The following is a 26,553-nucleotide window of genomic DNA, read 5'->3' as shown; positions in this document are numbered from 1 at the left end:
ATCGCCTATTTATTTGTTTGATTTAAGTGTCCTCATTCATCTGTGGACTTAGCTTTTCTACCACCCTGTGTCCTGCTATTATATTGCCTACTCTCTGCTATATAAACATGTGCAATTTAAGTGTCCTCGTCCATCTGTGGACAAAGCTCTCAATAGCTGCTAAAAGAGCAGTGATCTATTGCCGTAACCCACCTATGGATCTACATGCTCTATCCGACCATATATCAAGCCTTTATGTATGGCCGCTATATACCTGCTCTATCTGATTACATATGTAGCCTTATATGTTCCGTATACATATGAGCTGTGTCCTGTCAGACTTAATATATGCTGGACCATCTATTGATGTATTCAGCCTCCTGTCTGTTTGACATTGTTGATATTTGCAGACAATATGTTTTGATCGATATTAGGGACCTATTTACCCCTTTAAACACTCCCTGTACGTTATCCTTTTTTTCGCTATGTATCCATGCCCGTATAAGGCGGAAGCTTACCTGCTTCCATTGGTTGACACGGCGGTTCCTCCCCTCATCGCGGACTTAAAGTGCGGTCTCCACATTCAAGTTCTGTGACTCCTCCCCCTGAAGAAGCGTGCCTAGCACGTGAAACGTACGTCGGGGTATGGTGACGTCGGACCCGTGACGTACACCAGAAGGGACGGTTGGGTAAGGGGGAGTATACACGAGGTAACACAGCGCTGGATTCAACCGATATCCACGGTTTTTCCTTCCTTTGGTATTAGCTGCATTACATGCTACTAAGTGAGCGTCTGATAGAGATAGCATTACAGACCCGACTGGATATATGTACGGTGCCTTGGTAATATCGCAGCGCACACTATGATAGTAGCGTTTGAGTAGAGACAATACTGCCGGCACTTTGGGATATTTTCTATGTGCCACGGCACGTTACAGCAGCGTTATCCATATGAGTTTTGCTATGTGCGGTTTTGGCAAACTGGATATGTATTCTCAGCATTTGCTTTGAACAGCGATTTATGATTACAGTGTTACTTACCTCATTACCTAGTGGACATTGGTCCATATATTTAAGTTATGGTTTATTATACACCTGCTTATCCCCCGGTCCCTACGTCCTTTCCACCTGAGGATTTTATCCTTTATGTATTTGTATATGTATGTTGGTTTGTTCTATATAGTTTAATACAATTTTGTTATTTTTTATTTTAAATTAGCATTTGAGTCTGCTATTATAGGGGTTTGGACCCTTCTTTTGGTCCTATATTTGTATACTATATCCATTCATCACAGTGTCAGATAGGGACACTGTAACTTTAGAGTGCAATATATGGGGCTTTAGGTGACCCCTAGTGGTCACTTGTTCAAGTGTTGCTTATAGCACTCTACCAGTTCAGGGATGCCTTGTGGAAAAGCCACAAAATAACTGGCACTACCAAGGATCTCAATTACTATAGATGCCTGAGGAACATGTACACAAGGCAAACAAGGCATGCAAAAGTACAATATTACTCTGACCATCTCCTCCAGAACACATCAAACCCAGCTAACTTCTGGAAGGTTATCACAACATATTCCAGCCTTCTAACCATCAACACCCAAGTAATATCAATAAGGGCGATATTACTCTGACAAACACCACCGACATTGCAAATGCATTCAATGATTACTTTGTGGGGTGTGCTACTAACTTATTAGCAAAACGCAACCCAAACCACAAACCTGAATCTCATCCTGGGAGTACCCCTATAGCCCCAACACCTCCCAACATTGCCCCCAATTTTCAATTTGGCCCAGTATCCGAAGAGGAGATTAGACAAGCGCTTCTCAAATTAAAACTAAGCAGCCAAAGTGGACCTGACTTACTACAATCTAGGTTCCTAAGACTTGGTACCCCAGCAATTGCCAAGCCAATTGCTTCCATAGTCAACTCTATCCTGTCTGCAGGCCATATCCCTAAGACCTGGAAAGCTGCCAGAGTTGTCCCAATCTTCAAAAGTGGGGACAAAAACACTGTCTCAAACTACAGTCCAATCTCCCTTCTCCCAATCCTATACAAAGTCATGGAAAAATGTGTCCACTCCCAATGAAGCGATTACTATAACAAGACAAATTTCCCTAGCCAATTCCAATCTGGCTTTCGCCCCAAACACTCTACTGTAACTACCCTGCTAAAAGATAGCAATGAAATCCAGTGTGGAATGGAACGGGGTCAACTCACTGGTGCAGTATTCCTAGATTTTGCAAAGGCTTTTGATACTGTTGATCATGCTATCCTGCTCAACAAACTCCAGAGCTCTGGAATAGGGAAGCATGCTTTAAAATGGTTTCAGTCCTATCTATCAGGTAGATCCCAACATGTGCAAAACGTAATATATCAAAAGTGGCGCTCTATACTAAGCTTTAAACACGTGTTAATCCAATATTAACATATAAACCATAAATTGAATAAATATAAGGGATACAAACAAATCCTTGAATGCTGCTGTGACCTAGTGCAGGACTGCTCTCTCAATCCCAGGTGAATATGACGACGTGGTGATCAAAGGGAAGCGCAAACATGTGGAGATTTAAAAAATAAAACTGATGGTGCAGTATTGTGACAAATAAGTGTGTATTCTTCTTTAAGTCTGCTGTTATTTATACTCTCAAGTGTGAGGATGATACTGTGTACGTAAAGGTATCTTTGGGTATATGTCTGCAGTGATGATAAACTGGCTGGAACCTCGGTGTGGGAATGTATTCCTTAAATGGTTAAACACAGAAAAGCCAACATAGCGCGATCTGTTTAAAAACTGTATTCAAGTTGTTAAAAATATAACAATACACTCACATGATGCATGCTATTTAAAAGCATTTAGATACGCAATGGATCTCGCCTCCGGTGTCTTTGTGCAGTTTTTTCTTCCCGGTGAAGGTGAAGGGGATTCACAGCCAGCCTGTCAAACCGGAACTCCCGAAGTCTCACTGACGTCACATCCGCCCTGCTGGAACGCACGAGTGAGACGCACGCCGAGAAGAGGGAAGGAAAAACTGCACAAAGACACCGGAGGCGAGATCCATTGCGTATCTAAATGCTTTTAAATAGCATACATCATGTGAGTGTATTGTTATATTTTTAACAACTTGAATGCAGTTTTTAAACAGATCGCGCTATGTTGGCTTTTCTGTGTTTAACCATTTAAGGAATACATTCCCACACCGAGGTTCCAGCCAGTTTATCATCACTGCAGACATATACCCAAAGATACCTTTACGTACACAGTATCATCCTCACACTTGTGAGTATAAATAACAGCAGACTTAAAGAAGAATACACACTTATTTGTCACAATACTGCACCATCAGTTTTATTTTTTATATCTCCACATGTTTGCGCTTCCCTTTGATCACCACGTCGTCAGATCCCAACATGTGTCCATCTCTGGCTCTAACTCTAACCCCCTGGATATTACATGTGGCGTCCCGCAAGGCTCTGTTCTGGGGCCCCTACTCGTCTCAGTGTTCATCAATGATCTTCCCACAGCTTGTCAGGAAGCCTCAATACACATGAATGCAGATGACACAATCCTATATGCACACAGCCTATTCTGGAAGCCAGAGGGTCACGTGTAGGATGACTTAGCTCAGATAGTGTCAACTCGGCCCTCTTTTCCAAGCACGACAAGGTCTGTTTCTTTTCTTACTTTATTTTGGAGAAAGCAGGGAAAAACAGTATCTTGTGTAGAGGTGTAAGTCTAAATATCTCTGTGTGTGCTAAGTAGTAAAGGGAGGTGAAAAGATAATCCTGCAGCACCATTACAGGGGTTACAGCAAGGTACTCACTCGTCCAGTGGTGTGGTGGAAAGGAAATGGCAATGTATGCTGGGTAGTAAGATAGTCTGGGGACAGACCATCTGTGGGCAGAGCAGAGGGGGAGAAAGCAGACTAGCCCATTTGAGAGAAAGGCTGGGGCTGCTGTGGCAACTCACAGGAGTGTCTGGGGGAGCTACAACATGTAGCAATAATGTTGCATCTCTAATACAGCAAGCTGCTGGGAGAGGGGAAATGGCACTGTATTTATCACACAAGCACTGTGTTTGTGTGCAGAACCAAACACATATAGCTGGCACTAATAAGCTGACAAGCAGGGCTGCGAGGAAAGGGGGGGGGGGTGAAACAGAAGTGCAGACAGGAGTATTCCTGTTCCGTGACACAGCCATAGCCTCTCTGACCTTCAACACATACTTCAGTCTGACTTTTTCAGACTCGAAAATTGGATCTCCCAAAACAAACTGTTTTTAAACACTGACAAGACTGTAACAATGCTGTTTGGGACCAAGACTAAATTTTTAAAGCTTCCAGCAACTGAGCTCCAGATTAGAACCAACACTAACACCACCCTAACATCTGTTACTAGTTTTAAATACCTGGGCATATGGCTTGACTCCCACTTAACATTCAGGATGCACATTGATACCCTGACAACCAAGACCTATGCCAAACTAAGGGTACTTACAGGAACAAATCCTCCCTAAGTCTCCTGGTCAGAAAGCGTATCGCACAGCAGATGCTAATGCCAATTATTGACTATGGAGACATAGTATATGGCTCAGCACCTCAAACCCACCTAAGCAAACTTAACACCCTCTACAATTCAATTTGTCGTTTTGTTCTCCAATGCAACTACAACACACATCACTGCGAAATGCTCAAAGAACTAGATTGGTCATCACTCGAGTCTAGGCGCAAAGTTCACCTTTCCTGTCTTGCCTTCAAATTCTTTATGGGCAAGCTACCCAGCTACTGTACCTGAACAAGCTCCTCACCCCTACCACATGCAGCACCTATCACCTGAGATCAGACTCCAAAAGACTGTTCATGGTCCCAAGGCTCAACACAGTATCCAGCCGTTCCTCCTTCTCTTACCGTGCACCCCAAAACTGGAACAACCTACCAGAGACTCTCACAGCCGCCACCAGTTTAAGTTCTTTCAAATCTAAGGCTGTCTCACATTTTAATCTGGTCTGTAACTGTTTCATACTGCTGCGGCACAGTTTATTCGAGCATTTGCCCGTTCTGTGCCGCAGCAGTAGCCTGGCGCGCGCCCGAGTGTGACGGGCGCGCGCCGAAGCAGCGGAAGAGCGCCCTCCGATCGGGGCGCTCTCCCTACCGCTGCCGGGTCCGCCGGGTCCCCTGGAACCCCCTGCCGCTGTCCCGCGATCGCGGGACACCAGGGCTCCCTCGGGGAGCCCCTGGACACGCGTGCAGGGGGCGCACGCTCCCGATGACGAGGGGCGGCCACTAGCAAGCCGGGAGATTTCCCGGCTTGCGGTACCGACCACACTTCAATAAAGTGTGTCGGTAGTGTACACCCATAATATATATTTTCTTTAACTGTGCACGCAATGTCTTGTATATAATGTATACCCTGTTCATTTATGTAACTGTATTTGTAACCATGTATTATTTGTTTTACTCTGTGCCCAGGACATACTTGAAAACGAAAGGTAACTCTCAATGTATTACTTCCTGGTAAAATATTTTATAAATAAAAATAAATCCTGTGCCACCCATAGGCTGCCACGAAGCCTACTGCCTATAACCCATTATTGTATATTTGTCTTTTATACTGTAAGCCAATATGTTTGCATCAATAGTAACCTGTATAGTTACTTAAATATATCATTTACAAATAAGGCAAACATTTTCTTTTCTTGAGGTATTCTCTTCAAATAGCTTTACCAGCTAGTACAATGAGGAGCTTTATTAACAGCCGTTGATAATGGTCTTCACACTTAGACACACTTCACTCTATTCACAGATCTGATATACAGTATGTACCGTGTTTGTACTATTTTCTTCTTCTCTAGGTACCCTCATCTTAATACTCTAGGGAGGTACTGAGGCTTGTTTCTCTGTAGATTAGCTGAATCATCCCTCTTCTGTGTAGTTGCTGTAATAATAATAATAATAATTGTTTGTCCTTGCATAGCGCTGCTAGTTTTTACGTAGCGCTGTACAGAGACATTTTACAGACACAGTGTCTGCCCCGTAGAGCTTACAATCTATCTTTTTCTTTGGTGCCTGAGGCACAGGGAGATAAAGCAACTTGCCCAAGGTCACAATGAGCCGACACCGGGAATTCTCTCATTACTAGTGAACCCCTTGCGGGATTGGCCGACATTCTATTTCCGGTACTGTACACTGACTACCACCTCTGGGCAGATTGGGTTTGAGTTAGCTACAGACCTTCCGATTGGGCCGATAGGAACTTTATTCATATATGGGAAACCCATATATTCATATCTGGGAAACCCCTTTTGGGCATAGGCTTCCTCGTATCTGATCAAGGGGGTTCATCATGGCCATTGCTATGGACTCTATTTGGGAGGCTAACTATAAAACAATAAACGGGGACAGATCAATCTTAGTACACATATCTATAAAACATACAGAACACCTACAAGCTCATATTGAACCCCCAATATAACCACAACATATATATATAAGCATATAAGTGTCACAGAGGAGTGCTACTGAGCATGGCAATAAAACCAGAGACAGAACATGAAACGCCGACAGAGCTCAGTGCACATCCAATGAAACTTATACACAATACAGTGCGTAAATATATTTGTATAGATATCTTTTGAGTAAAATGGTCTTTTAGTTTAACATTTTGGCCAAAGTGTTGTAAGCCCTTGAGCCACTAAACGACAGACCACATCTCAAGGGTACCTAACACTAATATAAATTCTTAATAACCTGTGCATTACCAGGAAGAATGATTTATAATAAATCTGTCAAAATTAGTTGCAAAGTTCTAAGTCTGATTGAAGCTCTTATTAACCTGTACATTACCAGGAAAAGCACTCTGTACTAGATTTGTCACAATCAAACTGTAAGCAAGCAAGATCCCCTAAGAGTGGGAGATGCAATGGAGTGAGCTTTTAACCATTTTAAAGCGGGCGGGTGAGCTTCAAACTAGGTAGAAGCCACTCTCCAATCAGCCAAAACCAGCTGAACAGAATAAATCTGTCAAAATTAGTTGCAAAGTTCTAAGTCTGATTGAAGCTCTCATTAACCTGTACATTTTATAATCTTCCTTGGACTCTATACTGTATACCCTGATGGTGACATCACAGATCACCAGACATAAAGTGGACGTGGCTTCTTGTCTGCTCTATACCATTTGAGGGGAGAGGTACCATACCCTGAATGAGCCCACACAGTTAACTTGTTAGGACCAGGACAGGAAGGTGAGTGACAGACTAGTTCTCTGCGCATAGTGCAGCTGGTACTGGACCAGAAAGATGTTATCGTGAATAGTCCAGTCAGGGACAGTGTAGGACTGGTCATGGTGAATCACGTCTGCTAGCATGGAACTTGAGCCTCAGTGAGTCCGCTTGTAAGGAATCGGGAAACGTGTCCCCCACGGCGTGTTCCCGCCTTACCTGTTGCGTCACACACCTCCGCACTGCTTACAGAGCGCGCGCGCCCACAGAGGTCTTTGTACCCTGCTACGGGTCATCAGTTGGTTAAAGCCCACTTAAAAATACATGCCTCCCAAACAGACAAGGAGCTGGTCATTGAGGAAAGAGGCGTATTAGCTGACTTGAGCGCTGTTTTAGGTAGCCAAATGAGATTACTCAGCTCTAATGGGGAGCAGAATTCACTCTCCAGAGCCACCCATCTTTTCAATGCTGGGTCACACTGCCACTGTATAATTTGGCATAATTGTGCCGCCTTATAATAGGACAACAGGCAAGGTACTGCTAGACCCCCGTTAGGGGAGTTTTCTTTAGAATTGATCTATTTACTCTCGGCTTCTTACCTCCCCAGATAAATGTAGAGATTGCAGACTGAAGTGAGAGTATTTCCTTTAGTCTCAGTGGTACCGGTAATGTCTGAAATAGATATAGAATGCGAGGGAGGAGATTCATTTTGACACTATAAATCTTTCCTAGCCAGGAGATCCTGTATGTTGCCCATTTTCTCAGGTCTTCTTTTAATGTCCGGATAAGTTTGGGGTAATTTGCATCATGTTACGCCGGTGCTGCCCGCAGACCAGACCCGTCCCCTGTGCTGAGGTGGGACGTAGGGATACAAGCACCCGCAGCAAAGGGAGCGCGTCTGGAGTGTGGTGTTAGTGTTGCCAGGCCAGGTATAGTAATGAAGACAATACTTGCCGGTACCGGTAGTAGAGGAGGAGTAGTATTTGCCGTTGCCAAGATCAGGGATAGGAGAGTTGCGGATGACCGAAGGTATAAGCCGTGTTACAGGGATGCCAGAAGTCACGAAGTCCAAGTAGAGCCGAAGTCGAGAGCCAGAGGGGGTAGTCGTCCAATCCGCGTCAATACCTGAGGAGTCACTGAGAGAGTAGTCAAATGCTTCCATACAGAACTATGTCGAGCGACGAGTGATGGGAAGCACAGGCATAATAAAGCTGGGCAGGCCAATGGGAAAATGGGGCAGGCCTGGAGGACTGCAAGGAGTCCTCCCTGATAGGAGGGAGGTGTTACAGCCCAGCTGAGTATAATCATTGATTTGCATGGAACTGTGTGATGCTTGGGGACGACGCCTCACTGCAGGAGCAGTGGTTAAAAGTGCTCTGTTAGGCGTGTGCTCTGTAAGCTGGGAATGCATGCGCATAACGTCTGAGGCTGGCGTGCGTGTAGGTGTGCGTGCAGGAGGGCGTGGGCGCGCCCGGCGCTGAGCAGAGGAATCGCCGAGGGGAGTGATCCCGCGACGGCGGCAGGGGCGAGGAGCCGTGGAGGCCGGTAAGGCAGGATTGTTTTGTGGGTCCAGGGGCTCCCTGCGGAGAGGGGGTGCTCTGTGTGGGAAGCGAGGAGAACGCCGATTCCTGACACATCATAAATATTTCTATAATCTTTGGTAATGTAAACCCCTAAATATTTGATGTTTTTGCTTTGCCAATTGAAATTAAAATTAAGCCCGATTAGTTTTTCAATATCTTTTGGGAGGTTAATATTTAAAGTTTCAGATTTGGCTTGGTTAATCTTAAAGCCAAAGATTTTATAAAATTTCCCTAGCAAGTCAAACAAGTTCGGCAAGGAGGTAAGAGGTTTTGATATTGACAGGAAAATATAATCTGCATACAGGGCCATCTTGTGGATCTGGGAGTGAACTGCAATGCTCGAAATATCTGGGTTATCACGGATCTGTGCCGCCAGGGGCTCCATGCACAGGCCGAACAGGAGGGGCGAAAGGGGGCAGCCCTGTCTCGTGCCGCTCTTAATTTGGAAGGGGTCTGATGGGAAACCCTGATGGATTACTGTAGCCGCCGGGCTCGAGTATAATGATAAGATTGCGTTCCCAACCCTTTCCCCAAAACCAAAAGCTCCAAGCGTGGCTTTTAAGTATGGCCAGTCAATCCTGACAAAGGCTTTTTCTGCATCTAGGCTCAACATCATTACCTGTATCTTTTTTGCATCGGCTATTTCAATCAGATCAATGATTCGTCGTGTGTTGTCTGCAGCATGTCGATCCTTAATAAATCCGACTAGATCTGGATGTATGAGCCTAGGCAGGATGTGACTTAATCTGTAGGCCAATAGCTTAGCATACATTTTGATATCTGTGTTAATTAAAGAAATTGGTCTATAACTTTTACAATCTTGTGGATCTTTACCTGGTTTATGTATTACTGATATGGACGCCTGGATAGGGTGACCAGATTTTCAAAATGAAAAACCGGGACACAATAAAAAATTATTTATAAAACAAATTACATCACGTGACGCACCCCGTTGCCATGACAACGAGACACTGACGTCAGGCGGTGACATGTTGCCATGACAATGTGGCATCACGTGATGCCTCGGCACCATAATGCGTACTGTTGGGGGGGGGCTGCAGTGGGTGTCTGTGTGTATAGGAGGTGGGCCCTGCAGTGTGTGTGTATATAAATAATGAAGATATTAAAATTAAAATAATTAACAAATTAAAATTAAATAAAAAAATGTAGGCATTAATTAAAATTAAGACTTTTAAAAATGTGACCTTCCTGACCTTACACTTTGCAAAATAGGGTCTCTTGCTCTCCTCGTGGCAGTCAGTGACATCAATGCCATGCAGGGCCGCAGACAGCTTTCCTACGGCCCAGGAAGAACGTTTTCACCGGGGCCCTCTACCCACGTTTCGGCGGCCTTGCGAGAACCCCCCCTTCTCACACACCTCCTCAGTCTCACCCCACCTCACACTCCCCAGTCACCCATTCCTTCCCCCCCCTCTCACCCATTCCTTCCCCCCCCCCTCTCTTACAAACCCACCCCCATGTATTTTTCTCCCCTCACCACACTCAACCTCCCCCCCAATATACGTGCACACACACACACACACACACACACAGTGACACACACACACAGTGACAAACACACACAGCCCCCCCCCCTCATACTTCCCCCTCCTCTCCTCATACCTGCCCCCTCATACTTCCCCCTCTCCTTATACCTTCCCCTCATACCTCCCCATATACCTCCTCGCCTCATACCTCTCCCTCCCATTCTTTCCTCATACCTACCCTCTCCCCCATCCTCATACACTCCCCATCCCTCCTCATGCCTGCCCCATCCCTCCTCATACCTTCCCCTCCTCATACCTTACCCTCCCCTCCTCATACCTTCCCCATCCCTCCTCATACCTTCCCCTCCCCTCCTCATACCTTCCCCTCCTCATACCTTCCCCTCCGCTCCTCATATCTCCCCCTCCTCATACCTTCCCCTCAGCTCCTCCTAAGACACACAAACAGGAGACACACACACAGACAGGAGACACACACACAGACAGGAGACACACACACAGACAGGAGACACACACACATAGACAGGCAGCAAACACAGACAGCACAGACAGACAGCACACACACAGACAGGATACGGACAGGACATACACACACACACACACACCCCTTTCTCTCTCACTGAGAAGCAGCTCACTCCATCCGGCCCGGTACTAAGGCCCGCCCCCGAGATCTTCTGACCTCCAACCAATCCCCTGCTTCTACTTTCAAAGCCCAGCCCCCCGGCATTCTAACATGAAAAAAATACTACCCGGCTGCCGCATCCTCCTCCTCGGCGCCACTGCTCGCTTCCCCCGCGCACCCCACCGCGCATCATTGCCGACTCCCCCGCACACCAGGGAGAAAAACCGGGACATTCCCGAGACGGACGGGCATCCGGGACAGCCAGCAAAAACCGGGACTGTCCCGGCAAAAACGGGACGAATGGTCACCCTATTTTTAATAAATCAGTTCTGCTCTGAGAAAATACTTGTAGCATTTAAAAAAAATGTTAAAGACATTTTAAATGTATTCTCATTTAACAGGCATTTTTGTTTATATAGAAGCCATTTACAAAGTCACACCCCCTTCCTCTTCTGATAGGCTCTGGCTCTTGAGCCCTGCCCTCTCTCTAGCAGTGCACCAATTGTATCTAGTAATTGCCTAGTCACATGATTTTCCCCACAGAACTTTGCATTTTGGGTAATGTAGTTCAGCAAAAACTGAATTAAATAACCCTGAGCAAAGCGATCGATTACAGGAGAACGGATCGATCTGCAATTAATCTAATCACTTGTCAGTGTGCAGATTGTATTGATGCAGATATTGAATGGAAAAAATATTTATATATTTAAAAAATCGGCAGCTTGTACTGCAGCTTTATTATGAAAAGAATCAAATTAAAAATAATAAAGCACTTTTTATGTTCTTTTGCGAGCTGATTCACAAACAACCTCTCTGTCACATAGCTTAATGCTCGGAGGCTCAAGGATTTGTTACGAACCTCCTTTTAAAGCACAGACACACAAATCAATCAGGTGTGTTAGGTAAGCAATTAACTGAGACACACCCATTGCAATCTCTCAAACACAGTCAGTAAAAAATAATGTGCCACAAACTTCCAAATCCCACACAGTAAAAATAAATAAACCCTCTATATACCCTCCAAACACACACGCAACCCCCCCCCCCCTTTCCTTCTGGTTATAACTCCACACTTGATTCAAACTGCACTTTAACCACACTGCAATTCAGTCACACAGCTCAGTGCTCATATAATGTGTGCCAGTATAATTGTGAATTTATGCAATTGAGTTAAAGACTAACAGGTGCTAGCATTTAGTGTTCAGCAGCTATTAATGACGAAGAGCTCCATTAAAGATTTTGCTTACAAATTGTTTGCTCTATCTCATCCTCCAATACTTCTTTTACGTCTTTGATTATAATTAGTATTCGTATTAATGTTATTATTATGGCGTGTTTAATTTCATCAGGTCCATGCTGTATGTGGTTTTCTGGGGAATGTGTATAGTAATCCTAAGTAATGGTACTGAATAACATGTTGTATTTTTCTGACTTGGAGATAATTGCTTTTGATGAATTATTGATTATTTTGTGAATCCCCAAGTGTTCTTATAACTTAAAACAAGTCTACATTTCTCCAGCATCATTATCCCTGCTTGGTCTGTGCAAACGTGTCAATAACACTTAAGTTGGCAGTATTTTTATTTCCAAGTATTAACCCTAGCGCTGTTTAGTGAATCTGGGATAAACCTGACTTTGTTTCTAATTAAGTAATTTGCATTCAATTTTACATACAGAGAGCAAATATTAGCACCAACCTAATTGGAGTAAAAGGTGTTGCTTTAACCCTTTACATGCTGCAGGGACCTTCTATGTCTTGCTCTCTCTAGCAATGAAGACATTACTACGCGACGCATCCATGGGCTCAACCAGCTGTGTCAGTTCTTTACCTTTACTGGAAATGTCAACTAGTTTGTGTCCAGGGGTTGCAAGATCACTTGTAATTAATCCCAAATGACCAACTAGTCCCATCCCCGGAGTCTGAAGCCACCTCGAGGTTTACTTTAGTTAACGGAGCAGTAATTTGCAAGCTATCATACAGTATATAAATAGTAACACTGGTCTGGCAGATGAGTTGGAAGCTCCTTGAGGAATAAGAATATATAGGTTGGTTGTGTAAATCGTGAAAAAGGAAACTGATGATGTCCCACATGGAGTAATCAGGGTATGATGGTGAAAGAAATATTCATGACTGGGATTCCAGTGTCACTTGAAACAAGGGGAAGAGCAAGTTGTGTTATTTAAGGGCACAGCTAATATAGCACTCCAGTCTACCGTACTTACTAACGTTTGGGAATCAAGTGCTCCATTTAAGCATTCAGTGCTGAGAATAAGCAGAATACAAGCACACCTACCAATGCCACTGCCCTGTCTCCTAACTGTTTCTCATATGCTTTGTCCACTTTCTATTTCTACTTTTAATAAACGTCATCAAAGGAAACCAGATTACAGCGAGTAGCCTGTATATAATTGTTTTTATAACAAAATGGATTCCGGAGTGCAAATAAGTCCAAGGACTTGTGAATAGAAAAATATAAAGATAGTGCAATACAGTAAAAAAAAAACAATTGCAGTGTACAGTAGATCGGGCAATGTGAATAATCCACTCACGTTTTCAGTTAAGTGTTTAGGCCGTGCAGTTATCTAGAATAACCAACTTTTATGGACATCCAGGTATCCTCATCAGGCATCCATCAGAATACAAAGGAAATTCAAAGGCAGAGGGATGAAGGAGAGGGGAGGGGGAATCCCACATGAAAAGGAAACAAAGCAACAATGGTATATAATTAAAACACACAGTGTAATGCACTTGCATAAGAAACATGTAAGTAGGCGTTCAGACTACCCTGGGTCACAGTCTGGGGAATACACAGCGCTTCCTCTCCACCGAGGCTCCCGCTACTACGATTGTTTGAGCGGGTGATGTCTTCAACCGGTGAAAGGGAAACCAATTCTTGGCTGCAAAATCCTCCAGAGGAAAGCACCTCAATAATGTTCCAAATGCCAGCGACACTCCAGGTGGATATTATTGAGGTTTTTCATAACATTATTGAGGGTTTTTATAACACTCCCTGCCCGGCTCTCAAGGAGTTTACATCGGTTGACTATGTACTGTACATGGCTTTGCTCAGTGTATCATACCTTGTCAGGGGTCTGAATCCGGATAGGTTCGGCGTAGATATGCTGATTGAATAATGAAGGGCGCCCGGAACATTTATAGTACAAACAAAAGCTTTATTGACAGCCATACACAATGCTACTCACACATTGACATCATCAACATTAGACATACTTCTTATATCTTCACCACGTTTTTACTAATTATAGCTTCCCTAGTTAGCACCTACTCTTAATGCTCTAGGGAGGTATTTATGCTAGATTTTGTTGCTATAATTTTAAGTGACCATCTTCTGAGTAGCATCCATAACTCTTGTGTGTTACATACACATACACACAAGCTCCTCACCCCTACCACACGCAGCATTTATCACCTGAGATCTGACTCCAAGGGACTGTTCACGATTCAACAAAGTATCTGGCTGCTTCACCTTCTCTTACTGTGCACCTCATACCTGGAACAATCTACCTGAGACTCTCACAGCCGCCACCAGTCTAAGTTCTTTCAAAACTAAAGCTGTCTCACATTTTAATCTGGTCTGTAACTGTTACATACGCCTATAACATATATAATCTTTAACTGTGCATGCAATGTCTTGTATAACCCTGTTCACCTAATGTAAGTATGTATTTGTAACCATCTATCTATCTATCATCATAACTCTATGCCCAGGACATGCATGAAAACAAGAGGAAACTCACAGTGTATTACTTCCTGGTAAAACATTTTATTTAAAAAAAAAATATATATATATATATATATATATATATATATAGATAATCACCACTACTATTAAGGTTATGGTGGGTAACAAAAGTGACAAAAACCCTCCACAGTAAAGCATAAAGCAACTGTAAATATTACTGTATGTTCATTTCCATATATAGATAGATAGTGTGTATATATGTATGTATATCTATCTATCCTATCTGCCATCACAATCTCCATGTGTACATTCCGCATTTTCACTGCTCTTACTATAGAAAATCCATGTAGGTAAAATCTCTTTTCCTCCAATCTCAATGGATTGCCCACTGTCATATTGCTGCCCTTGGGAAGAGAACTTCCTTTGCAAGTTCCTTGTATTGACCTTGGAGAAATTGTTAGTAGTAATCATATCCCCTCTAAGACACTTTTTCTTTCTTTCTTTAAACAACCCTAATGTGGTTAGTTACACATCCCTTTAAATTATTCGTGGGCTCTTTTGTGTCCTTTTTCCAGTTCCATATTAATGTATTTATTGTCAATGTGCCAAAAACTGTACTCTATTCAAGGTGTGGTCTCGTTATGGATTTGTACAGATTCACAATTACAGTCTGACCACTTTATCTGTGCTAAAAACAATACAAATAATAAATATACAGTAGTATGTATTAATCCCATAGCTATTGTTGGGGAGGCGTGCAATACATTGCTGGCCCTACGGCTAGTGAAGGGGTTAAATCAGCAATGCTATATGAGCAAAGACACGCCTCACTACAACGTAACCCTAAGCAGACGTCCTAATGGGGTGCACATACAGTAGTGGTAACAAGGTATTAGGGGCAGTCAAGATGGAGCCTGCACTATCGAAATATTTGTGGCTCTCTGCGAACCTGAGCTACTGGCGCAGTCATTAGTGGCTAGTGTGTGTATGCTCCTATCATAAATATTGGGGAGAATATTAAGTAGATCTCTTCTCCTTCCATTGACTTTCATTATGATGATGGTGCTGTTATTAGGTAGCAAATAGAAAAATTATATACCTTGTAGCAAATATTGGACTGTAATCTTTGTGGTGCCTTAAATAGTCTAGCATTTATAGCACTAGGAGCAATGTAGAATTGTAGAATGCATTGTTATAATAATTACCAATTGTGTTCAAAGAGGGTAATCAAAATATTTAAGACTTAATAATCAAAATAATGATTGGACTTATCCAGCGACATAGAACAGCCTACGAATGTTGCAGTGGGGCTGCAAATTCATTTTATTTGTGGTACTGTGACAGCCACATTATTTGGGAACTGTTATAAAAAATACCGTTGACAATTTCTGTATGTATGATGGTAAATATCCTGGTGTAATCCCCCTAGGTACTGTACTATCTATCTAGAAATTCAGGTGTGAGATTGTGTCTACTCTACATCAATGATTCAGATATAATTTCATCTTTGCCATGCTAACACTTTTATACACTTGTTAAGTTTCAACAAGTGTTGATCCATAAAAATGTTTATATAAATACTGTATTGTTGTCTATATTTTGGGTTTCACTAGAGCTGTTCTGCTTCTTTTTTTTTTTACATTTTCTTTAATTGACTTACATGTAATGGTACGTAGTGGACAATAACATCTCAATCCCCAAACTACTTGCACCTTCTCACTTTTCCTGTGTTCTCCTTGACCTACTACAATCTGGTTCTTGCACTACTTAATATGCTGCAACTAAAGTAGCTAATGACCTTGATGCTGCCAAAGTCATTACACCCTGTTTATATAACTCAACCTTTCTGCTGCTTTTGATAGCGTGGACCACCTCCTCCACATTTTCAATAATCTTGGTATTTGTACTAAGCTCTGTTTTGGATTTCCTCTTACCTCTCCCAGCATACTCTGTGTTTTTTTTCTAACATCTCCTCTTACACTGTCAGTCTTTATGTGGGCATACCTTAAGGGATTTTCCTGGGACCTCTTCTCTTTTCTCTCTGCTGTCCAGACCAAAGTCTCTGAGTTTCTCTCTGCAATATCATCCAGGGTGGCCCTCCCCAACTCAAACTTAACATGTCAAAGATGGAGCTCCTCATACTTCCTTCCAAGCCTGGAGCCATTGCTCCCTTCTCCATTACTGTTAGTAGCACTCGGTAATATACATACACTACCTACAGTAAGTGTCACATCATTCTCCTGCAACATCCATGTTGCCACTAAAACCTGTTGAACATAGCGAAGATATGCCATTTCCTCCGTTGCTCTACTGCTGAAACTAACACGTTTTCATTCTCTTCCTGACTATTGTAACTTCTGCTGTCCGGCCTTCCTGTCTCTAACCTGTCTCCCCTATAATCTATCCTAAACTCTGCTGCTAGAATCACTTCACTCTCTCCTAAAACTGCCTCTGCTTCTCTCTTGCTGAAAAAACTCTCTGGCTTCCCATCAAGTCCCATATTACTCTCACAACCTGGGCTCTGCTCAAGGATGTCTTCTGTCTACCCCTTTAGTATCTCTCTCGCCTAAAACCTCTCTCACTGCTACAGTATGCCTCTCTGGAATTCCCTTCCCGTCAATACCTGCCAAGAACCTTTACTCTCCACCTTCAACCCATCTCAAAACTCACCTCTTTAATGAAACATTTCAGTGGCAACAAAGTATTTGTCCCAGGCATATGTACTTACCATAACATTGTCCTACTGTTTCTGCAAGTTGTCCCCACATGCCACTCAGATTGCTCTTCTGGGCAGGGTCTCCTTTTCCTAATAGTTTACTTATATGTTTAAAGCGCTAATTCCCATTATGTATTGCATCTCATGTTATTGTATTACGCTTAATACTGCTGTGAAGCTTTATGTACATCAATGAGACTGTACGAATAAATATATGCATATAGTACTTACATCCATGCCCATCTAATGCCCTCAGTATTATACAACTAATAACACTATATTGCAATTAGCACCAGTTTCCCCTTATAACATTTATATTGTAATATTGAGTTCATTGTAACACAAATTATCTCAAAATGGTCTACAGCCCAAAGCTTTAGAGGGGCAGTCTCTCCTTAGACCAAGAGTTCTCAAGGCCCCCAGCAGATCAGGTTTTCTGGATATCCCTACTTCAGCACAAGCGGTACAGCCTTCGACTGAGCCACCTGCGCTGGGATATCCTTAAAATCTGACCTGTTGCGGGGTCCTGAGGCCTGGAGATGAGAACCCCTGTCTTAGACCAAAGTGAAGAAATGGCAGCGACATAGGTTAAATGTAGGGGATTGGCTCAATTTTGTAAACAAATCAGACACCGACAAGTATTTCTAAATAGCTTTTTGAACTTTGAATGTATTTATATTAGCAAACTGCTTTGGGATATTAGCGTACGGGGGGGGGGGGCGCTAGTAACTGCCCGGATGTAAAGCGGGCGCAACGTTTGTGTACCTTCTGCTCTAACCAGTAATGGATATGAAGTATTGCCAATCTAACGTCACATTATTGTAATATGCCCCGGCTGTAAAACTAGATCTCAGTGCATTCTGGTTCAAATAGCCCTGTTTTTCTATGGAAATGACTCTTGATATATTAGACTGTTATCATGACAGGGAAGATGGCAATAATAAACCTGCCCTTTTCAAGCCCTGTGGGATGCATGCAAATACTCCTATGCAATTACTGTGCAGTAGGTGAATTGGAAGTGAAGCGTCCGCATCTATAACAATTCTGCTGCGTCCCCTTTCTCGTGTGTCTAAAATAGGACGCTTTCACTAAAATGTCAAAGCCGTACAGTCAGCTTCAGGAGACTGGTTTGAGAATCCTTCGCAGGATGCAGATATTGCAAAATAAAATAATAATTAATAAGGCACTGAATGTTCGTGTTTTACCTCCCACACTTTCCCGAGGGAACATTTGCCCGCTGGGATTACAAATTAAGCACAGTACTGGCCACTGCTCGCTCTCATTTGACAAACACTAGGTGAAAAGAATTATTACGTGAATTACAGCAGTAGTTGCCTGCCCACTTTATACTTTTTTTAGAATACAAGGACTTTTCATCCTTTAATCCATTTCGAGAAGTACTTCTCCTGAAATCCATAATCAGCTCTACAGGTAGAGAGACTTATAAAATGAGTCATATTGAAAGCTCACACAGGTGCTGCAAATTACTGGCATCTGTAGTTGAGACCCATATTTTTGGCCCTAAATGCAAAATACCCTCAAGAGTAAAGCAGCAATCACACTTTTTTTATATGAGAATGAGGGGCAGCTCTCCCTGGGTATTTAATATAAAGTTATCCAGAATGGCAGCTGGTATTGTGAGAATGCTTTCTCCAGTATATATATATATATATATATATCAGTACCGTGTTAGCCGAGCTTCAATAATCAAAAAATAAATAAACGATACCGTTCTGTGGCATTGTAACATCGCCGGAGGAAGAGATCAGTGTATCTCGAAAGCTCGCACAAATAAAAGCATTTCGTTAGCCACAGAACGGTATTGTTTATTTATTTTTTGATTTTATATATATATATATAAATTACAGTGTCCAAACACAGTCTCATGACCTAAACATTAGCTATAGAAAAATGCCTTATCTCAATGCAGCTAAAAAGTCCAAGGGTCCCACACTGGATTCCACAATTGGCCCGAATCGGAAAAGAGAAGGAAAAAGAGAAAAACAACAGTGTAGATCCTGCTCCATGAGTTTTTTTACTCATGTGAGTATATATATATATATATATATATATATATATATATATATATATATCTATATATATATATACATACATACATACATACATACATACACTTACATACACACACACAGTGGTGTGAAAAAGAAAGTACACCCTCTTTGAATTCAATACTTTGCAGACTTCGAAACACACAAGAAAACTAGGCAATGATCCATCTATTCACCAGCTTTTAGGAGCGTAGCATTCCTACTTCAGGTTATAATGAGAAAAGGGCCCAATTTGCTCTCAAAAGCCAAGTAAGAACATGTATCCTATACATGTTAGGCAAATAGATACAGTGTGTCACAAACTGCAACACACTGCAACTGTTCTTCTCAGTACATTACAGCTACTAGAAGCCAGTGCACCTCACAGCAAAGCGCAGGTGCGACGACGAGTATTCTAAAACTTGCCTTGGAAATTCTGGGGCAATATCCAGGAAATGCGGCCAACATTTCAGTGAAATTTCTGCTGACAGACTAATGGCCCATCGGATTAACACAGCGGGGGTCCCCGGCAGTCCCATTCAAACTGACCTGGGACCCCTGCTGTGCTAATCCGATGGCCCATTAGATTTTCTGCAGAAATGTCACAGAAAATGTTGCAGCATTACTGGGGTATTGTTGGTGATTGCCCCAGATTTTCCAAGGCAAGTTTTAGAATACTCGTCGGCGCACCTGTATCACACATATTGCAAATCTTTTTGGATAAGTAACGGGAGATTTTTCTTCTATTAGCAACTTCAAAAAGAGACGTTTTACCATTTTTAACTGCATCTATATTATGCTGCCGTCTTTTTGGTTCCCAAGTTTTCTATGTTTGCCATTTCTTGCCCCTGCAAAGCTTAGCAGAAATGGGCACGTTTTGTTGATATCACTGATGTGTGGGACAAATATAAAAATATAGATCACTTTTACTTTGTAATTTCAGTTTGAAAAATGTATCACCAATATATCACGTAGAGAGAGGTCTGTTAGCTTAGACTAGTTATTTAGACGTATAATGTGCATGTGATATCCATGCAAGTTGCTGATATTTGTATTGTTGGTTTGTTCATATTTGTATATGCTGTACCATTGACATGCACCATCAATCCCTGTACAGAAAAGTCTCTAAACTATTGTTAGTGGTGAAAGGGATGTAAGGCCTCGTCCAGGGTGGAAACAGGCGCGCTGTCGCTCCAGCATAGCACCCTGCTCAGCCGGACGATTCCTGTCCGGCTAGGTGCGCGCGCGTCTGGAGGCGCAGCCGCGACGTGACGGAGATGTTTCGCCCTCATTGGGCGAACCACTCACGTGACGCGCTTGCGAGCAGAAAAATCAATTTTGCTTGCTCGGCAAGTGGCTGAGCGCCGAGCAGGTGCGCCCGCTCACGCAGGCCACATGTATTGTCACAACGTGTCCAAGGTGAGCGCGCCTGCTCAGCACCACCCTGGACGAAGCCTTAAGCAGACATGTCAACATTCACTCATTTTCTATTAGATACACTGATTTGACCTCCGTCTGACAACCTGTTAGAATCAGCAATTTCGTAGACTTCAATAGAGTCTCATTGATAATAAGCATTTTTCCATTGAAATACAATGTGCTTGGTCCAGAACCCCCCAAATCTCACTGGCCCTTGGAGGTTGACTCTTCTGATAAAGTGAGTGTCTCAACACCTAGGTCGCTCTTTGATCTCTAAAAGTTGAACACGGACTTAACGACTGTGCAGAACGTGTGACTTTTTTTGTAATACCAATCATATAATGATAATGTCGTAAACATATTTTTCTTATTTCTCTTCCATTGGCAGGTGGTGGTTCTGTCATCCTGGTGTTTGTTAAGAGATGCAACATACTACACACTGTCTGTTATTGCACTTATTGTGGTAAGTGTTTCATACTATACCATTTACTTTAGTAAATGTCCCAATAAATGATTCCTTACCAGCAGATACTTTAGGAAATGTATTTATTTCTTTTTGTAGAAAACGACATGTCAAATTAGCACGATAAATTAGAAAATATTCAACCCAACTTTGTAGGCTTCACCACCAGTTACAGTGGCGGCCGATCTGAGTCTTCTGCGGCCGCCACCGCAATGTGCGGGCAGACGCGGCTGGTTTGTGTTTTTGCCGCCGCGCGGTCACGCGTGCCAGGGTGCGCGTGTGGCAGGGTTCCCCGAAGGTGGTGGCGGGGTAAGGGGCGATGTGGAGGACCCGGATAAGCAGAGGGGGACCCGGAGAAGCAGAGGCGGAGGTCGCGAGGAGAGGGGAACGAGGGGAAGGATGCGGCGAAGATGCGGCTGGCGCGCGGCCAAGTTCGGCGCCAGCCCGAAAAAAGCCACGGGACAAGACGGGTAAATGCAAGACTGAAGTTGGCCGCAGCAGTAATAACCTATTGCAGTGCAGATCTGTACGTGCCGGGTAGTGATCTTTCAATGTAAAACACATTCTGAGCAAAGTGACTAATAACTAAGATGAGTATAAAAGGGAATCAGACATACTTGTTTAATACTCCATTTAAGTCCCACGCAATCCTTTTCACTTGCATTGTAACTTTACATTCAAAAAGTACGAACATACAGTACAGTAAGCACCTTTTGTGTAAGCTAACCACAACCAATCACAGATAAAATGCATAAAACAGACAGGCGTAGGATCAGTTATCTGTTAATAGATCATGTAATATATTCAGTGACACTAATGCGCAGTAATGTTAGTGCTTCAGCAGTCACAGTGATCAGTGTTCACTGCTTATTATCCAACACTGTGCACAGGTTGAACATTCACTAGGGATGACATGTAGCAGTGGTGCACAACTCCAGTCCTCAAGCCCTCCAAAACAGGTCAGGTTTTCAAGATATCCCAGCTTCAGCACAGGTGGCTCAGTCAAAGACTGAGCCTCTGATTGAGCCTCCTGTGCTGAAGTAGGGGTGGATTGAGCCACCTGTGCAGGGATTTCCTGAAAACCTGACCGGTTTGGCGGGTGAGGGTTTGAGGACTGGAGTTTGGAGTTGAGCCCCCCTGACATATATCGCAATGTTAATGAAAAGGGTTTGCTGCTTGATTTGTCATGTACATCTACATGTGCACCATTCATTCATCTATGAGGGACAGGAGAGAAAGTGTATATATAAAGAACACCAGAATTATAGCTAGCATTGTGATAACCTGATTCGCTTAACGATGCATTATTGGTACTTTTTGTCATAGTAAAAATAAAAAGCCTCAACTTCAAATGTGGGGGAACCTGACAAGTTTCACTTATTAGAGATCTCAGACGTACACATATTTGAAACAGGTTACGCAAACATTCCTGAAAGCAGAGCTGATGGTGACTGCAGATAAATATTTAATGCACTAGGAGGAGTAATTAACCACGCCTCGTGACTAAAGGCTGTAGCCATCAAACTAACATTTTTCATGTTTTTTTTTATAGCAAATCATACATATTAACACACTGGGGACTTTATGGTCATGGGCATGGTCCGAAGCAGCCGATCGCAGTACAATCGGCCGAGAACTGCCATTGACTTAAATGTCAATGTGCTGGCCAGACTTTTTCAGATATCTACACCTAGCAAAAGGATATTCTTCATCATTCTACATTTGTTATTCATTGGCATGATGCTAGATGCACAGAACTGGGCTTACAATTAAAGCTCATATTTTGCAGAAAGGTTAAATAGATGCAGTGCTCCCCCATCCATCTCCGAAAAAAACCCTTCTTCTTACCTTTCCTGATTCTGGAATCTCATGACATGCCATTTAATTATACTATGGCCCAAGCCCACAAATAACAAGAACAGCGTGTGCCGTTGAAACATTGGTATTTTCGGGGGACCGTATTAGCCTCTTACAGTAGTCATGCCAAGAGAATGGTGGTTTAACTGGGCATGTCATGCCTGGTACGGGGATTCTGCAAGACTCACCCCTCGCTGTTTCCAAAATATTTGTTTAAAACGCAGCGTAGATTGTGATCGAAACTCCACGCCAAGGAACGTCATTTTTCTTCTTTCAACCAGTGTCAAAAACCACCGCCAGGTCCTAGCGGGGATAACCTCAGTGTCATACACATGCCATGGATGTAAACTCATTCATATGTTGATTACGTTTGAAACAGCTGCTACCAATAGGAAAACCAAATGTGATGGGCATTTAGATGCAATTTCCATAAGCTTTACGCATAGACGTCTACATTATTTACATTACTTGTATATTCTGTTTTCCTTCGAGTGTAAATTGAACAACGAGAAAAAGAGATCCATCTTGAAAGCATTCTGTGTGTCTAGTGTAAATGAGTGTCTATTAAAATAATTTTATGGAATCATAATTAAAAATATTGAAATTGGTAGGATAGAATCTATGGCCAATTGGTGAACAAAGTACAAAAATACATATAAAATGAAACCACACAAGGTTACCATTAATCCCTAGATCGTCCACATAGAGGGGGCACATATAAAGCTATACATTTTGCTTAATCCAACTATAGATCGTCTCATATAGTGCAGGTCAAGAGTCAATGACTGTGGACTGGGATGATAAGTGTATATGATACCTGTGTTGTGACAAAGCGCTCCAGCAAAAACGTACGTCAGGTGGTAGGTGGAGCTTCTCTGACATCACGTTTCTCCCGGTGTGCAGTAGTGGTGAGACGAATGGATACACGATACACCGGCGATCAGGTTGTAGACTTTACCTCTTGCTCTGTATATCAGCCTCACGGCATAGAGATTCTCACTACATGTCGCTTGGGTAAATATCTGGCTTTATTTTAAGCACCATGTAGGCGGACGCTCACAGAGGTATTTCAAGGGAGACTGGTTATGGTGAAATTAAATAAGGCTTTTATTGCGCCTGTTTCCTTAACATTAGGAAACCATCCAAACAAGGAGTAAACAAAGCTTCTATTCACTTGGGAGTATTTCTAGTGAAATACTATGCAATCCACCACTCCCTTTAGATAAGCATGTCTCCCAGCCCCAAACATATAGCATGAAATGAGCAGATATAAAAAGTCTTATAAATGAAAGTCTTATCTGTTCCTTGTGGTTTGGAGGGAAAATCTTCTCTGTTCCTGGGTTGCTACCTTTCCTCAGGTTTTGTCAGCATTCAGGTTTAGAAGTTTCCCCTGTGTCTTGCAAGCAGCCTCTTCTAGTAGACTCAAGAGGTCTGTCCCCATGTCAGTCTCACAAGTTGTGAGAGTAAGGGACAATCTCCCTTCCTGTCTCAAAAGACAGGCTTTTCTAAGAAGCTAATCAGGCAGGTGGTGTTGGATAATTGACTACCAGCAGTTAACCACCACACTGCTAGATTAGAGGCACATTACCTGAACAGGGATAACTCCCCTGTTACACACCAATTATATACTTGCAGTAGGGACATATGCTGCTTTGTTTCCCTAAAACAAGCAAGTATGTATCATTGAATTCTGAGTGTAAACGCCACTATATGAGAGAGGGGTCTAACTTTAGATCACATAATCTGAAACTGCACCCGTTGATAATGTTCATGTGAGTAGGAGATTCTCCTTGCAGGATTCTCTATCTGCGTATACCAACAGAGAGTTATTTACATACCCTCAGCACAATTAATGGTATGCCTATGCCTGCTACTATTATGTGAAGCTATTTTGTTGCACTGCAGGTTATTATACTACGGTAGGCAGTGGTTTACTTTCACATGTGCTAAGCTACATTGTTGCATTATTTTTAGCACATATTATGTACTTGCAGTAGGGACATATGCTGCTTTGTTCTCCCAAAATAAGCAAGTATGTATAACATTGAATTCTGAGTGTTAAAGCCACTATACTGTATGAGAGAGTGGTCTAACTCTAAATCACCTAATTTAAAACTGCACCCATTGGTTATGTTCATGTGAGTAGGAGATTTTCCTTGCAGGGTTCTCTATCTGCGTATACCAACAGAGAGTTATTTACATACCCTCAGCCCAATTAAAGGTATGCCTCTGCGAAGCTATTTTGCTACACTGCAGGTTATTATACTACGCTACACTGCTGCATTTCGATCAGGAGATTTTCCTTGTAGGGTTCTCTATCTGCATGTACTAATAGAGGGCTATTTAACTATCCCCAGTACAAGAAAAAGTATGCCTATGCTTGCTATCTGAAGTTATATTGCTGCATCGCAGCTGATATACTACGGTAGGCAGCTTTTCCTCTTTCTTGCACATATGTTAAGCTAAATTGTTGCACTTCAGTTATCATACAAGCGTAATGGGATTGAGTTGACTTCTATGTCTATACCGGGTATTACTGATTCAGTAGTAGGAGGCTATAACTGGATACAGACTCGATTCGTGCCTCTAGGCTTGTATACACATTGTGTGTGCCTATTAATTATTTATTTTATTTATTTATAAAATATTTTACCAGGAAGTAATACATTGAGAGTTACCTCTCGTTTTCAAGTATGTCCTGGGCAGAGAGTAAAACAAATAATACATGGTTACAAATACAGTTACATAAATGAACAGGGTATACATTATATACAAGACATTGCGTGCACAGTTAAAGAAAATATATATTATGGGTGTATGAAACAGTTACAGACCAGATTAAAATGTGAGACAGCCTTAGATTTGAAAGAACTTAAACTGGTGGCGGCTGTGAGAGTCTCTGGTAGGTTGTTCCAGTTTTGGGGTGCACAGTAGGAGAAGGAGGAGTGTCCGGATACTTTGTTGAGCCTTGGGACCATGAACAGTCTTTTGGAGTCTGATCTCAGGTGATAAGTGCTGCAAGTGGTAGGGGTGAGGAGTTTGTTCAGATAGCTGGGTAGCTTGCCCATAAAGAATTTGAAGGCAAGACAGGAAAGGTGAACTTTGCGCCTAGACTCTAGTGATGACCAATCTAGTTCTTTGAGCATTTCGCAGTGATGTGTGTTGTAGTTGCATTGGAGAACAAAACGACAAATTGAATTGTAGAGGGTGTCAAGTTTGCTAAGGTGGGTTTGAGGTGCCGAGCCATATACTATGCCTCCATAGTCAATTATTGGCATATGCGACGATCTATAGTTGGACTAAGCAAAATGTATAGCTTTATATGTGCCACCTCTATGTGGACGATCTAGGGATTAATGGTAACCTTGTGTGGTTTCATTTTATTTTGTATATATGTTTGTACTTTGTTCACCAATTGGCCATAGATTCTATCCTACC

The 26,553-nt window shown here is 42.6% G+C and overlaps 1 protein-coding gene across 1 annotated transcript in view; it reads left to right on the top strand.

The window, feature by feature from the left end:
• Positions 1–26,553, top strand: part of SLC24A3 (solute carrier family 24 member 3) — a 488,027-nt gene that overhangs the window by 390,948 nt on the left and 70,526 nt on the right. The window contains exon 7 of the mRNA XM_075596259.1: positions 21,184–21,258. Coding sequence (XP_075452374.1) covers positions 21,184–21,258 — 75 coding nt within the window. The remainder of the gene's footprint in view (positions 1–21,183; positions 21,259–26,553) is intronic.

This window comes from Ascaphus truei, chromosome 4, assembly GCF_040206685.1.
Source record: "Ascaphus truei isolate aAscTru1 chromosome 4, aAscTru1.hap1, whole genome shotgun sequence".
Classification (NCBI taxonomy): Eukaryota; Metazoa; Chordata; class Amphibia; order Anura; family Ascaphidae; genus Ascaphus; species Ascaphus truei.
The sequence above is the reverse complement of the archived record's forward strand: the minus strand, read 5'-3'. Positions and strand labels throughout refer to the sequence as shown.